The 17,400-nt window shown below is 31.5% G+C and overlaps 1 protein-coding gene across 7 annotated transcripts in view; it reads left to right on the top strand.

The window, feature by feature from the left end:
• The window catches only part of LOC135127566 (transmembrane and coiled-coil domains protein 2), a 65,946-nt gene that overhangs the window by 29,313 nt on the left and 19,233 nt on the right, over positions 1-17,400 (top strand). For 6 of the 7 annotated variants that reach the window (XM_064054042.1, XM_064054040.1, XM_064054038.1 and 3 more), the window contains one exon: positions 13,193-13,508. In XM_064054042.1, coding sequence (XP_063910112.1) covers positions 13,193-13,508 — 316 coding nt within the window. Of the gene's footprint in view, positions 1-12,973; positions 13,099-13,192; positions 13,509-17,400 lie in introns of those variants that run through there. The other variant, XM_064054043.1, reaches the window with a different exon arrangement.

Genomic DNA, 17,400 nt, shown 5'->3' with positions numbered 1-17,400 from the left:
AAATATATTACAACTCCCATTTAGAGTACACTCGTTCGAAGGTCATTCTCAGAGATCATAGGCAACCCACCACAACACAAATTGTAAAGTAAAATCATATTATTCTGTCTCGCGATGATAAAATCTCTCAGAGAAAGAAGACTTGTTTACAATATTTTTGCTTTGAATAAGGTTTTTATGTCGACGTGTGGGAGTCGATCTTGAGCTGCCCTTGTCCCTTCATACATACTTTGCAAATATTCAAATCGTCTCTTTCTGCTAACAATGGACTTTAAAGATCGTCAATTTTCGTTCGTAATCCCTCCACATTCCCCCATGATTTTTTAATAAATTTCGCCCACAAAGTCACGGCCGCTCGCAAAGGAAACGAAGGTTAATCGATCACACTATAAATAATGCAATTAACATGTGCGGAAAAGAAATCGCCCTCTTTAGCACAATCATCCGCCACCTTTCGACCGGCATTTAGCCCGATTAGTCCCTCCATCCATGAGTCGTCCCGCGATAACAGGAACTCCTCGCTCCCCATTTGTTTAATTAAAAACTTTTGCGACCTTAATTTCGCCGAGCGAAGCTCGTGCAACGACACAGTTTCGACATTAAACAATAAGTCGACAGATGGACGGGCATCCATTATTGCCGGCGATCGATTAAGAGGTGAATAATTGAGGTAAGGTCGCGGATGGATCATTTCTCACGTGAAAAATGAAAGACGGTGGTCGAGAGGAGGCAGTGCGTTGCGTAACGGAGGCATTACTGGACGTGGTGCCGTTTCCTCTTGATTATTTCTTGATTGCGGTGGATTATCGCGAATTAGTGCATGCCTTTTTCTAGAGGAGCCTTGAACCCTTCCCTCGTTATTGCCATGCGAATATTGTTTCGTTGTGTGGAACAATGGCATTGGATATTGCTGTGTAATTCTAATTACCGATATTTCGCAGAGCTGCTCTGAAGTAAGCGCGTTCGAGGTGCACTGGAAACTTCGACTCGGGTTTGGTTGTAATTGAGAGGTTAATTGGCTTCGGAGGAATTAAACAATTATGTAAATGTTTGTCGGTATGGGCCGAATTCGCGGATTGGAGTGGTGGCCAGTTGCGTGTTACATGTGAGGTAATCTTCCGTGAGTATTTAATCCAATAATGGATTGTCTACAAGCCGGACTTGTGTTGAGGGTCGGGGAGGCAGGGGTGGAGTTTTTGCGGCGAGGGATTTAAACTGGGTTAATATAGTTTTTGTCGAGGTATGTGGCTTTTGCAAATTTCGTGCCGAACTTAAACTTGTTGCCGAAAGTTTCGCGAAGTGTAGGTGGAAAACGTACACAGTCAAGTTTAATGGTTAATTATACGTTGTGGTGTTCCTTTACGACTACGTATGTATTAATAACTATTTTGTGGAAAGTAAATTTTGGGAAGGTCAAGGTGCCGCATTTTTGCACTGATTATAAAAAAAAAAAAACGTGTTTCTTTGTACATAACTGGAGCTTATTGTATAATATTAGGTTCCTGCTACTTTTTCTTTATTAATTAATTTTAACAGTGGTGATAAAGTTCATTTGAAAAGTAAGATAACACGCTCTTTAGTTGTGGTTTAAAAATTCACTCATATTTTTATTTTAACAACCTCCTTAAAACTTTCATTTTTAACACTTTTTGTCATTTATTAGGTTTATTTCTAATTGTGTTTTAACTACAGTTTGTTTCATTTAATTCAGAACAATTTAATTGTTTCCTTTAATCATCCTTTTTGTTTTTGTGATTCCAATTTAAGTGTCCATTGTTTTGCTATTGCCTTTGATTTTCTATATATATATTTTTTAATTGAGGGTTCAGCTGGCTTGAAAAACCACTTCTGATGTCTTCATATAAAGTACAATTTTCTTGTCTCGAATATGCGACAAAGTTGAGACCAACGTTTTTTTTAATGTCGTCAAGCTATTTTAATGAATGTTATCATGGTAATCATAATAGAGACATTGTAATCTTAAAATGGAGTTACTATTTAAAATCAGTATAGCAAAGATGACTCAGCAATTTTTACAGCGTCAAGAAAAAAACTTTTTTTTTTATTATGACTTGACGTTTATTTTAGAATAGCCTATATATTTGTATGTATCCTTATTAGCTTCTTCCTAGACCCAAAACCACATTTTATATTTGAAATATGCTAAATTATTCAATTTTTACCTTCCGTGTTTAGTTTTCACCCTAGATATCCACATTTTTGAAAAAAAAAATCAAAATTCTCTAATAACTTTTTGTAATTTAACTTTGAAACTGCAAAACCAATGCTTTGAAATATTGCAAACGTTTTAAGATTATCGTAATCATCATAAATCGTTAATCAAAATTTATCCGTAGTTTTACTTTAACGTTACATACATATCTTTATTTTAAATTATACCATAAAAAAAAGAAAATTCGTAAAGTCAGATTTTATAATTTTTCGAAAAATCTGGCTTTATTGTACTGTACTTCAGGGGTAAGGGAAGTTCTGTCGAAATACCTTTTTTTTTCTATATAATATATGCGCTAAGAAAAAGTTTCTCTTAGGTAGGTCAGGTCAAGTTTATTTTTCTTTTTGATTTTTCAGTTTCTAGTTTAAAATTTTTTAATTTTTCGGTTTTGCAGTTTTTGACTTAGATTTTTCAATTTTTGTATTCACAACCTCGATTTTTCCATTTTTCTATTTCTTTATTTTTCAATTTGTTTTTTACTTTTCAGTTTTTCAGTTTCTCGAATTTTTAATTTTTCGATAGTTCAGCTTCCCGATTTCTGCTTTTTTCGATTTTTCGGTCTTTCGATGTATAATTTTTTGATTTTTCAGTTTTTTTTTAAGTCGAAAAATCGAGACATTGAAAAGTCGAAAAATAGAAAAATCGCAAACCAAAAATTTTTCAATTTTTAACTTTTGCGGTTTTTCAATTTCTGGATTTCCGACTTTTTCGAGTTCCGATTTTTGTCTTGTCGTAATCGAATTTTCGATTTTTCACTTTTTGATTTCTCTCTTTTTCAAATTTTCAATTTTTCGATTTTTTCGATATCAGGATTTCTGGTTTTTTCAATTTTTCGGCTTTGTTTTAAAGTCGAAAAACTAAAAAATTGAAAAATCAAAAAATTGAAATTTGCGATTTTTTAATTTGTAGATTATTCTTTCGATGTACAATTTTTTGATGCTTCAGTCGAAAAATCGAGGTTGAAAAATCGAAAAGTCAAAAAATAGAAAAATCCAGAAATTGTAAAATCGCAAAACTAAAAAATTGAAACATCAAGAAATTGAAATTTTCGGTTTTTCATTTGCTAGATTTTTCAATTAACTTTTGCGGCTTTTCAATTTCTGGATTTTCCGATTTTTAGAATTCCGATTTTTGTCTTTCTCGTTCTCGAATTTTCGATTTTTCACTTTTCGATTTTTTTGTTTTTCAAATTTTCAATTTTTCGAGTTTTCACTTTTTCAATTGTTCTATTACCTATTCGTTGTCCCGGTTTTTTAATTTTTCCATTATACAAATTTTTGATTTTTCAATTTTTAGATTTTGCAATATCTCGAATTTTCAATTTTTTTATTGTTCTGTTCGTCGATTTTTCTATTTCTCTATTTTTCAATTATTTAACTTTTGAATTTTTCAGTTCCTCTTTTTTTTCGATTCTTCAATTATTCGCAGAGTTGGTTTTACATTTTTTCTCTTTCCAAATTCTCTTTTCGATTTTTAAATTTTTAGATTTTCAATTTCTCGAATTTTCGTTTTTTTTTTCGATATCAGGATTTCTGCTTTTTTCGATTTTTCAGTTCTATTTTAAAGTCTAAAAGTCCAGGGATTGAACATTCGCAAAACAAAAAAATTGAAAAATCAAAAAATTGAAATTTGCGATTTTTTAATTCTTCGATTATTCAATTTTTAATTTTTGCGGTTTTTCAATTTCCGGATTTTTCGATTTTTGTCTTTGTCGTCCTCGAATTTTCGATTTTTCACTTTTCGGTTTCTCTCTTTTTCAAATTTTCAATTGACAGATTTTTGATTTTTTCGATTGTTCAATTAATACTAGTTTTTTAATTTTTCCATTTCCCAATTTTTCGATTATACGTATGTTTGATTTTTCAATTTTTAGATCTTCCAATTTCTTGAATTTTCAATTTTTTTATTGTTCTGTTCGTCGATTTTTCGATCTATCGATTTCTTAATCTTTCGATTATACAAATTTTTGATTTTTCAATTTTTAGGTTTTGCAATATCTCAAATTTTCAATTTTTTTATTGTTCTGTGTATCGGTTTTTCCATTTTTTTATTTCTCTATGTTTCAATTATTTAACTTTTCAATTTTTCAGTTTCTCTTTTTTTCGATTCTTCAATTATCCGTAGACTTGGTTTTTCATTTTTTCTCTTTCCAAATTTTCTTTTCGATTTTTAAATTTTTAGATTTTCAATTTCTCGAATTTTCGTTTTTTTTCTTCGAGATCAGGATTTCTGCTTTTTTCGATTTTTCAGTTCTGTTTTAAAGTCGAAAAATCCAGGGATTGAAAAATCGCAAAACTAAAAAATTGAAATTCGCGATTTTTTAATTTGTAAATTATTCAATATTTAATTTTTGCTGTTTTTCAATTTCTGGATTTTCCGATTTTTCGACTTCCGATTTTTGTCTTTCTCGACCTCGAATTTTCTATTTTTCACTTTTCGATTCTTTTCCAAATTTTCCATTGAGCGATTTTTCACTTTTTCGATTGTTCAATTAATACTAGTTTTTTAATATTTCCATTTCCCAATTTTTCGATTATACAAATTTTTGATTTTTCAATTTTTAGATCTTCTAATTTCTCGAATTTTCAATTTTTTTATTGTTCTGTTCGTCGATTTTTGGATCTATCGATTTCTTAATTTTTCGATTATCCGATCTTTTAATTTTCCAGTTTTTATATTTTCCAGTCTTTCAAAAAGTCGAAAAATCCAGACATTGAAAGCTCGAAAAATCCAATAATTCACAAATTGAAAAACAAAAAAATTGAAATTTGCGATCTTTCAATTTTCCGATTTTTTCGATTTTTGTCTTTCTTGTCCTCAATTTTTCGAGTTTTCAACCTTCAAATTTTTCGGTGTTTGATTATACATATTTATGTTTTTGTTTTTTACAATATGTTACTTCTCGAGCGTAAGCTAAGAAATTATTGTAATCGAGTCGGACGACTGCTTCTTTCAGGTTTTCTCGATGTTTCATGGCCCCTAGAATACGAAAAAATTCTCATATCAATAATAATCGTCAGTGAGGCTAATTAGGATTGTTTTATTATAATAGTTCTATAGATGTCCCCGAGGGCTAAATTATTGTAGAAAAATCAACTTTCTTGCTGCTTTGATTGACCTGGACAAAAATCTGAAGTCAATATTTAAACACATTGTATATCTCTGTGTATGTTTTCATATTACTTATTTTTAACATAATTTAAGCCGAGATAAGTCACGATCGATACAAACTAATCTTCGATGTTTTATTTTTGTTTTGGAAAGTATGTTATCTTGAATAGCTGCAGGATTTTATTGACAAAAACAAAATAAAACAACGCAATAACATCAGTTTTTTTTCATCCAAGAGCGTCTTTTTGCTACTTTCACCCAAAAATACAGTTCAGCATATTTTTATTACGAACTTCATAAAAATCTGTGTTTATCCTTTTACGCCGAACCCTCCAATGCTCTCTCGAAACCGAACGAAACACGGAAAATTAAACCCCATATTTCCCGTTTTTTTTTTTTTCGAAAAACCGCCCCTGCGTACGTTAACTCAACTTAATGGAAAAATAAAACCCAAGCCCCACTCTGCGTTCAGTATTTATTCTCAGATCGGTCCGACATTATTCGCGTTTCGCTGTTTGGTTTATGATGTGTACACAGCGTTCGAGTGTTTACTACACCCATAACTCCTTCCGAAATCCTCGCCTGTTCAATCCTCGCGACATAACCCAGGCGCATCGATTTACTATTTCCACTTTGCCCGCATCTCTACGGAAAATGGAAATAATTTGTCTTTTTCGCCTCGATTGCTTCCAAATGTAAATAGCACGAAAAGAACGAAATTCTTGTTAAAGCGGAAACACGTAAGCGATTTCTGCGAATTAAAAAGCGAAGGCGGAGGAAATCGATGGATAAACACTAAATTTCGAAAGTTCGATTTTTGAAGAGGAAACGGAAACGACGTCAGTAAATGTTTGAGTTTTAATTAACTAACTACCTGTTGGCGATGTGCAGATAGTTTTAGTTTGATTATTCGGAGGTGTGGGCTAATGGGGGCGGCGTCAGATAGCACACAGTAATCGCTTGAATAAAGATGAATAAAGTTCGATTTTTTTTCGTGTTATTACAAACAGGATTGGTTATTATCGAACGTGTAACAAAAATAAACACAGCTGTTTGGTAATTGCAATATTTTGTTTGTAGTACACAGGAGACACGATTAGATTAATGATAGTGTCGCCGGTGATTACTTGCCCTTACTTTTTAACATTGACACTTTTGCATTATCTTTGCAAAATATTTATACTGCGAAGGTCACCTGTCATTCTGAAATTTTTATTATACCGGGTATCATTAAATATTAACGTGGAATTAATTATGAACTAGACCTATTTATACGTAGAATCCTCGCTGACGTCAATTCATAATTTTACTCAATGGTATAATTAGAAAAAAAATTGGACGAGTTTAATGTAATAAAAGCACTTTCTCGATTGAAGAACGGCGGATATGAAGTGAATGCTTTAGAAACTACGTAGCGAGTTTAATTGAAGAATCTGCGTGACGTATTGATTGACTTTTTCAACTATCGAACTTACGTCATGAAGAAAGTGCTTAAATAATGATTTTTATTTGACTTTAAGCTCTCGAAAAATAACAGTATTATTGTAATGCGTCGTTCTTGATAGACGAAAACGGGAGACCTATTTTTTCGTACTCTTCGGGGTCATGATGAGTCGAAAAAACACTTCCTTACCCTCTGGAAGTAAAAAGCTTCCTACACTCCCTATTTAGTATAACCCATGTAGACATCCCCCATCCTCGCCGCCTCGTCCATTTAACATTTTCCCTCGTTCCGTTTGCGTTTCATTAGTTTTTACGTTGAAACAAATTACAGTGGACCCGAACAAAGAAATGAAAAATCGTCTCGGCTTGTTTTTCTGCGACGTTGACCGTCCAACGGCAGAAAAATTACGACTGCCGTATGCTCCAGGTCGGCGCAATTTGTATCTTCTTAGTTTCGGGATTTATCGAAAAATGCGGAAAATGAGATCTGCTAGCAGGAAAAGCGGCGACACTCGGCTGAACGTAAATAACGGTGGTTGCGCATCGGACTTTCTGTAACGTGTTCTCCGCATTTGAAGTCATTAAATAAAACGTGTCGTGCGAATGGTGCCAAAACTGCAGCGAAGAGAGTTCAGGGCGCTGAAATGTTGATGTGCGGTGTATTAATAGGACTTTAAGCGAAGGTTCTCGGAAGAAAATCTGCATGCTTTGGCGACGTCCGTCAACAAGCGACTAACAATATCCAAGTGGAACAAATGTAGAAAGTTCGGGACATAAAAAAGTACTTAAGTACGTTCTAACGAACTGCAGGACTAATACGAGAAAAAGATTAGGAATGACACTCCTACCTATGTTACCTCAGTATAATTGTCTCACTTTCCCTATTTAATTGGAAGCTATTGTTGCAAACTTACGCAAACTAATTGAACGAACGCTCCTACAACGAATGCGACTTGGGGTCATTAAAAGGGTTATAATTGGACGAAGTATTTGTCTAAAAGTTCGGAGAATATTAAATTTGAAGAAACAAATTCGATTTTTCAGGTTTTTCAATTTTTCATTTATGGATTTCTTCATTTTCATTTCCTTTATTTCTAATTTTCAGCTTTCTGATTTTTAATTGCAAATCGAAAAATTTCAATTTTTCAATTTTTTTCGGTTTTTTTCTGGTGTTCAATTTAAAATTTTCCAATTTTTGATTTTTCAACTTTCGAATTTACAATTTCTCAATTTCTAGATATTTTAATTTTTGTTTTTCAAAATCTTACTTTTTGTTTTTTCTTATCAATCAAAAACAAATCAAAATTATAAAACAACATTTTTGCAATTTACATTTTTTATCAAAATATATTTACTTATCTCCTCCAAAAAATTGATGACGTCAGCTCTTAAATATAAAATTAATTACTCAAAATTAAAACTCAATTGAAAATGCTGTGTCATTGTACTTCAGGAGCGAGGGAAGTTCTGTGTGAACCACTTTGGACAAATTTTGATATCACAATTTTTCGTTTATTCAGTTTTTCAAATTTTCAATCTTTGATTTTAATTCCTCGATTTTTCAATTTTTAAATTATTCAGTTTTGAAAACAAACAAACAAAATTGAAAATCGAAAAACAAAAAAATCGAAAGAACGAAAGACTGAAAAATACAAAAAATTGTGAATCAAAAAACCGAAGGAATGAAAAATCAAAATCGAAGTATTAAAAATCGAAAAACTATAAAAAGATTTTCAATCTTTGATTTTTCAATTCCTCCATTTTCCAAGTTTTAAATTATTCAATTTTGCAGATTTTCGATTTCTCAATTATCAGATTTTTCGATTTCTTTAATTTCCAATATTTCGGTTTAACAATACATATTTCGTTTTTTCGATTTTTCACATTTTCGATTTTTAAATTTCTCAATTTTTCAAATTTTTCGTTTTTTTAATTTTTCAGGTTCTTAGTTTTCAATTTTTAGATTTTTCAACGTTTTCTTATACATTTTTGATTTTTCAATTTTACAATTTTGCAATTTTTCCATTTTTTATTCCAAAAATTGCAAACTCGAAAAATTGAAAAATCAAAATTGAAAGTCGAAAAACTAAAAAATCGAAAGACCGGAAGATTGTAAAATCGAAAGACGGAAAAATAAAAAAAATTGTAAATAAAAAAACTGAAGGAATGAAAAATCAAAATATGTATCAAAAACTGAAAAATCGAAGTATTAAAAATCGAAAAACTATAAAAAAAAATTCAATCTTTGATTTTTTAATTCCTGGATTTTCGAATTTTTAAATTATTCAATTTTGCAGATTTTCGATTTCTCAATTATCAGATTTTCCGATTTCTTTAATTTCCAATATTTCGGTTTAACAATATTTCGTTTTTTCAATTTTTCACTTTTTCGATTTTTAAGTTTCTCATTTTTCCAAATTTTTCGTTTTTTTAATTTTTCAAGTTCTTGGTTTTCAATTTTTAGATTTTTCTAAGTTTTCTTATTATATATTTTTGATTTTTCAATTTTACAATTTTGCAATTTTTCCATTTTTTATTCCAAAAATTGCAAACTCGAAAAATTGAAAAATCAAAATTGAAAATCGAAAAAAAAAATCGAAAGAACAGAAGATTGTAAAATCGGAAGACTGAAAAATACAAAAAATCGTAAATCAAAGACTGAAGGAATGAAAAATCAAAATATCAAAAACTGAAAAATCGAAAAACTAAAAAGATTTTCAACCTTTGATTTTTTAGTTCCTCGATTTTCAATTTTTAAATTACATTGAGTTTTGCAGATTTTCAATTTCTCAATTATCTGATTTTCCGATTTCTTTAAGTTCCAATATTTCGATTTTCGCTTTTTAAATTTTTCGTTGTTTTAAGTTTCTAGTTTTCAATTTTACAATTTTGCAATTTTTCCATTTTTTATTCCAAAAATTGCAAACTCGAAAAATTGAAAAATCAAAATTGAAAATCGAAAAACCAAAAAATCGAAATAACAGAAGATTGTAAAATCGAAAGACTGAAAAATACAAAAAATCGTAAATCAAAGACTGAAGGAATGAAAAATCAAAATATCAAAAACTGAAAAATCGAAAAACTAAAAAGATTTTCAACCTTTGATTTTTTAGTTCCTCGATTTTCCAATTTTTAAATTACATTCAGTTTTGCAGATTTTCAATTTCTCAATTATCTGATTTTCCGATTTCTTTAAGTTCCAATATTTCGATTTTCGCTTTTTAAATTTTTCGTTGTTTTAAGTTTCTAGTTTTCAATTTTACAATTTTGCAATTTTTCCATTTTCCAAGAGATAAATGGGGGAATGAGAGAGGCAGAGAAATAAATGGAAGAATGAGAGAGAGAGAGAGAGAGAGAGAAATAAATCAGAGAATGAGAGAAAAAAATACAACAAATTGTAAATCAAAAAACTGAAGGAATGAAAAATCAAAATATCAAAAATTGAAAAATCGAAGTATTAAAAATCGAAAACTATAAAAAGATTTTCAATCTTTGATTTTTCAATTCCTCGATTTTCCAATAATTTAATTCAATTTTGCAGATTTTCGATTTCTCAATTATCAGATTTTCCGATTTCTTTAATTTCCAATATTTCTATTTTCGGTTGGATTTCGCAATTATCAGATTTTCCGATTTCTTTAATTTCCAATATTTCGGTTTAACAATATTTCGTTTTTTCAATTTTTCACTTTTTCGATTTTTAAGTTTCTCAATTTTTCAAATTTTTCGTTTTTTTAATTTTTCAGGTTCTTGGTTTTCAATTTTTAGATTTTTCAAAGTTTTCTTATACATTTTTGATTTTTCAATTTTACAATTTTGCGATTTTTCCATTTTTTATTCCGAAAATTGCCAACTCGAAAAATTGAAAAATCAAAATTGAAAATCGAAAAACTAAAAAATCGAAAGAACGCAAGATTGTAAAATCAAACGAATGAAAAATACAAAAAATTGTAAATCAAAAGTCTGAAGGAATCAAAAATCAAAATATCAAAAACTAAAAAATCGAAAGAAAAACTATAAAAAGATTTTCGATATTTGATTTTTCAAGTCCTCGATTTTCCAATTTTTAAATTATTAAATTTTGCAGATTTTCGATTTCCTCAATTATCAGATTTCTTTAATTTCCAATATTTAGATTTTTAAATTTTTCGTTTTTTAATGTTTCAAGTTCTTAGTTTTCAAAGTTTTCAAATATCATACATTTTTGATTTTTCAATTTTACAATTTTTCCATTTTCCAAGAGATAAGTGGGAGAATGAGAGAGAGAATGATAATTGGGAGAGTGAGAGAGAGTGGGAGAATGAGAGAGAGTGAGAGAATGGGAGAATGAGAGAGAGTGAGAGAATGGAAGAATGGGAAAGAGTGAGAGAATGGTAGAATGAGAGAGACAGATAAATGGGAAAATGAGGGAGAGACATAAATGGGAGAAATTGAAAAACTTTGAAATGAAAATCGAAAAAAAATGAAACATCCAAAAGTTGTAAAGTCGGAATTTTGAAAAATTTTAAAACGAACTCGAAAAAATGCATTGCGCAAAATTTATTCAATTATTTTAAAAGATGAATAACAAGAAATTGAAGAATAAAAAAATTAAAAATTGAAAAATTGCAAATGCCAAAACTGAATAAACGTAAAGTGTAAAAAGTTCAAATTGAAGAAACAAGAAATGATAAAATCGGAATATTGAAAAATCGAAAAATTGCAAAAGTACAGAAAATAAAAACCGAAACAAAAATTTGCAAACCGAAAATTTGAATAAATAAAATAAGTAGGTATGTATTAAAGAGTCGGAAAATTGAAAAATTAAAAATTGAAAATTCGAGAAATTTTAATTCGAAAAATTGCAAAACCTAAAAATAGAAGAAACAAGAAAAATGAAAAAACGGCAATCGAAAAACTAAAAAAATTTAAATTGAAAAAATAATGAAAATTGAAAACTCAAATAATTGCAAATCGAAAAACTGAAGAAACAAAAAACATGAAGAATTAAAAAATTCCAGTATAAAAAATTCAATTCGCAACAATTTTTGATATTTATTAGATTGCACTTTGGACGAGGGAAGTTCTGTAGAAATAACCTTCGACCAATTTTTTTGATTCGAAAAATTGAACAACCGAAACATTGAAGATCGAAAAACTAAAAAATCCGAAAAAACATAAAATGCAAAATCAAAAAATTGCAGATAGAAGAACTGAAGAAACGAATTGAAACACTGAAAACTAAAAATCGAGAAACATAAAATTAAAAAAAAATTAATGAATCCAAAAATTGCAAAGAAGAAAAAACGAATGATGAAATTACATAAAAGCCAAAATTGTAAAGCGATAATCTGTAACATTGAAAAAAATCTTAAATCCAATAATTGAAAAATGGAAAAATTCTAAAATCGTAAAATCAAAAATTGAAACAATTTTTAAATTATAATTATTATTAGATGCATATTTAAAATGAATTCTAGAAACATTGCAAATCAAAAATTGAAGAAAAATTAAATAAAAAAGTTGAAAATCGAAAAATTGCAAAATCTAAAAATTGAAAAATTCCAAAGTTGGAAAATTGAAAACTGACGAAACCAAAAAAGTGAAGATTTGAAAATTTCGAGTCGAAAAAGCTGCGGGAGTGTCATTTACGCCAATTGGTTTTTACTTTATAGAGAAAACGAAAATCGCAGACAATTTTCATAATTTTTCAAAGCGCAATATTAATTGGGCTGTACTTTAGAGGCGAGGGAAGTTCTGTTGAAATCACTTTCGAACAATTTTTTACATGTAATTCCTCAACAAGGGTAACGAAGGAGTCAAATTCGTAAAACCGCTACATTCCTTGGCACACTATACCACAGATTTCCTAATTCGATCGAAAAGTCGAACGTTCGCACACCAATTAATCGGTCGAGTTTCCAGTTCCACCTAAAGGTTAAGAGCAAGTCCAATGCCAAACATTAAACGTCCACAATTGGCTAAAACCTAAATGAACCAATTTAGGAACATCTGGCGTCCGCCGAGCAAAAATCTCAATCGCGGAAAAACTTTGCGGAAATTTTCTAAACCCATCCTCAAATCGCTGGCGATTCCTCAATTATCCGAGGACGCGACACAAACACAAACAATGTGACTAACGTGTTTACTTGACCCAGAGTGCTTCGGGAAAAGCGGTAATTTACGGGCAATTGTCCAGTAGTGTCCAGCATGGGCTGAGCCCGCGAACTTTAACCTCTTTACCGAAATCGCATTCCTGTCTATCCGCCATGCTCGCCATGGACACTGATTACGACCATTACGAGTGGCTCATCCCTAATGAAATATTAATGGTACGTTCGGAGATGGATCTCATGAATATCGCAGTGTCCGGATAATTAGTCTTATTATGTGGAGTCGTGGTGTAATTTGGTTGTTTGCTCGCAGTCCCAAGATGGAGGAGTGACGACGCACTCGCACAGGCCTTCCAGACACCGCTCGCCGACGGCCAACACCAACAGGGCCGAAATGGACGACTCGGCACACTCCTACGGCCTGGACGACACGCCTGGAACCGCCGCCGAGGCCGACACCTCGGACCTGTGTTACACGTCGCTCTTCTCGAACGGCAGCACCGAGCACGTCAAACCGGACGACGAGACGGACAACATCGACCCTAAAATTAGTGCCACGCTTGAACAGTTATCGAATAAAATCGTGAGAGTGAGAGATCTTATCAAAACGGAGCAGAAGCTGAGGGACGGTAAGAGATTTGCATTTTTGTACGATTTCCAACTAGTAGGAACGGTAGCTTCGTTGATCGCGCTTTTGAAAGCAAAGTAACGCCGCAAGGGCGAGCGGAAACACGGGGGCCGGTGAAAAGGTTTTTATTAATTTTTCTGATGTACCAGAGAGAGGGGTGAATTGTTAATTTGTTCGGCGAAAGGAGCGATTTTAGTTGGGCTTTATTAAAAAAGTTAGAGGTTGGAGAGCGTTCGATCAGGTGCTCCAACTAAATTTTTAATAACGCCAAGCCATTGCTCGCCTAAGGAGTACGTACAAATATAGAAAGTTTGCAACTCTACTACAACTTTTACTACGGACACTTCTTCGGTGTTTGGCCTCCTCTTGTAAAATGTTCGTTGTTTATTGCGTTGGAGAATGAAAATCGTCCCAAACATGGCAGATGATTCACGTTCCATATGCGTTCTATACCGTTTGGAATGTTTTAAAGTGGAGGGGAAATACTATGAGAAGAGTTTTAAGAATTTTTAATTTATTTTATAGATTTTTCGATTTTTTGAATTTTTACTTTATAGAGGTCAGAAAACAAAAATAACAAAAAAAATAAAAATTTTCAAAAAAGCGGGATGTTGGCTTCAGAGGCGAGGGAAGTTCGATCGAAATAACCTTTGATCAATGTTTTTAAACAGACAAGCTTACTTAATAGTGATTAATAGTCGAAAAAGTGAAGTTAAATAAACGAAATTTCTGGTTTTACATTTATTCCATAAATGGTAACAATGTGATAATAATTTTGTTTTTTTGAATTTTTTCTATTTCCTATAATCACGTAGTTCTTCAAAGATTTAATAAGATTCCAAAAGTATTTCTACTTTAATCTTTCGGTTTTTGCCCTAAATCAAAATCCTTTATCTTAATTCTTTCTCTCTCAACTATCACAACCATTCATTTCTTATATGACTTCTCTCTCAGCCTGAATCAACAATCCCGTTCATTGAAAATCGTCCAGATAACGACCATCTTCAGAACTCAGAGAAGATGTTCTCTCCGATACTCTCAGAATGTCACAGTTTCACACAGATTGTCTCAGTCTGTCAGATTTTTTCGGATTCTCTCAGACTCTTTTAGATGCTTTCAGATCCGTTTAGATTTCCTCAGATTTTTCAGATTCGTTCAAGTTTTTTCAAATTTTTCCAAATCCCAACAGATCCCTACTCCAGACTCTCTCAGATTTTATCCGGTACTCTCATATTCAGTCAGATTGTTTCAAATTATTATAGGCTCGTTCAGATTTTCTTAGGTTCTTACACACTTTTTCAGAATCTCTCAGATACCCTCAGATTTTCTTAGATTCTCTCCGATTCTTTCACTTCTCAGATTCTCTCAGAATCTTTCAGATCTTCTCAGATGATCTCAGATCCCCTCAAATCCTCTCAGATCTTTTAAGTCGTCTCAGATTCTCTCAGATCTTCTCGGATCTTCTCAAATTTTTTTAGTTTTTCTCAGATTTTCTCCGATAGTCGCAGATTCACACCGATTCACATAAATTCTCTATAATTCTGTTAAGTACTCTCGGATTCTGTTGGATTTTTCCTGATTTTTCCGGCTTTTCCGACTTTATATTTTTTTAGATTCTTTCAGATTCTCAGAAATTCTCTCAGATTCTGTCAGATGTTCTCCGACACTCACATTCAGTCAGCTTGTTTCAAATTATTTTAGATTCGTTCAGATTTTCTTACGTTCTTACACATTCTTTCAGATCTTCTCAGATCCTACCAGATTCTTTCAAATCATCTCAGATTTCCTCAGATCTTCTCAAATTTACTCAGATTTTCTCCGATAGTCGCAGATTCAGGCAGATTGCTTCAGATTATTTTAGATTCCCTCAGGTTCTCTCAGGTTGCTACACATTTTTTCAGATTCTCTCAGACTCGCTGAAATTCTCTATGATTCTCTGAGGTACTCTCGGATTCTATTAGATTCCTCCTAATTTTTCAGATTTTTTATATTGTTTCAGATTATTTTAGATTCTTTCAGATCCTTTCAGAATCTATCAGATTCTCTCTATTCTCTCAAGTCCTCATAGATTCTCTGAAATGCTCTCAGATTCTATCAGATTCTCTCCGATACTACCAGATTTAATTGTTTTTTCACATTTTTGGGTCCTGTTTTGCCTTTTTTGTGGTCTTTTTTCACGTTTTTTGTGGGTTTTTTGTTCTCTTGTTTATGGACTTCTTTGTTCTTCACATAGAGAAAATACTAACTGAAATTGAAAAATTGTAGCCAACTGTAAATCCTCTTGTTTTCGATCAGATATTTATTTTTCATTTTGCTCGGAATAATTTTAATTTGTTGTGTTCAACAAAAAAAAAAGTTAATATGTATTTTTACTTCCCGAGCGTAAGCAAAGGAAGTATTGTAATCGAGTCCGTCGGCCGACTCTCTACTTTTACGTTTTCTCGATCTTTCATGACCCCTAGAAGACGAAGAAATAGGTCTCCCATTTCCGTCTGTCTGTCCGTCTGTCCGTCCGTCTGTCCGTCTGTCCGTCTGTTGTCCCGGATTTTTATTCGACAGATAATCTCCGAAAGTACTCGACCGATTGTTGTGAAATTTTGTACTTATATTAAGAATATCATGTAGATGGTAAAACGCTAACCAAAATTTGTCTAATCATCCCCACCACTAAAGCGATGACGTCACTTCAAAATTGTACATAGTAAATGGGTTTTCAATTGTATAAAATAACATAGTCCTACACATGTAGTTTACAACTCTGAATCGACTTTTCACCCGAAACGTCCAGATTTTTGGAAAAAAAATCAAAATTATAAAACAACATTTTGAAATTTAATTTTTAATCTGCTAACCAGAATGCTTTGAAATGTTGCAGATGTTTTAAGGCTATAAAGAGCATCATAAATCTTTAGTCAAAAAATATTTGCTTATCCCCTCCAAAAACTTGATGACGTCAGCTCAAAAGTTTGTGGAATAAATCATATCTAAAATGTACAAAATATGATGAGTCTGTACTTGTGATCTATCACTCCATTCATATTTTTTGGATTTGCATATACAGAGTGACTCAAAAAAATTAATGAATGCGTAAATATATTTTATTGATTTAATCAGGAACTACAAAACCGAATGCTCTGAAATCTTGCAGATGTTTTAAGGTCATAAAGAGCATAATAAATGTTTAGTCAAAATATATTTGCTTATCCCCTCCAAAAACTTGATGACGTCAGCTCGAAAGTTTGCCGAATAAATCATATCTAAAATGTACAAAATATGATGAGTCTGTAGTTGTCATTTATCACTCCATCCATATTTTTTGGATTTGCATATACAGAGTGACTCAAAAAAATTAATGAATGCGTAAATATATTTTATTGATTTAATCAGGAACTACAAAACGGAATGCTCTGACATCTTGCAGATGTTTTAAGGTTATAAAGAGCATAATAAATGTTTAGTCAAAATATATTTGCTTATCCCCTCCAAAAACTTCATGACGTCAGCTCGAAAATTTGCCGAATAAATCATATCTAAAATGTACAAAATATGATCAGTCTGTACTTGTGATCTATCACTCCATTCATATTTTTTGGATTTGCATATACAGGGTGATTCAAGAAAATAAATGAAAGGGTAAATTTATTTTACTGATTTACTCAGGAACTACAAAACCGAATGCTTCGAAATCTTGAAGACATTTTAAAATTATCATAAGCATGGTAAATTTTTGATCAAAACGTATTTGGTCGTCCCCCCTAAAAAATTTATGACGTCACCACAAAATTTTGCTGAAAAAATCCTATCTAAAATGTACAAAATATGGTGAGTCTCTTCTTGTGATTTATCATTCCATTCAAATTTTTTCGATTTGCATATACAGGGTGACTCAAAAA

The sequence above is a fragment of the Zophobas morio genome, unplaced genomic scaffold, assembly GCF_036711695.1.
Source record: "Zophobas morio isolate AGI-343-1 ecotype UQ-CSIRO unplaced genomic scaffold, CSIRO_AGI_Zmor_V1 ptg000012l, whole genome shotgun sequence".
NCBI lineage: Eukaryota > Metazoa > Arthropoda > Insecta > Coleoptera > Tenebrionidae > Zophobas > Zophobas morio.
The sequence above is the reverse complement of the archived record's forward strand: the minus strand, read 5'-3'. Positions and strand labels throughout refer to the sequence as shown.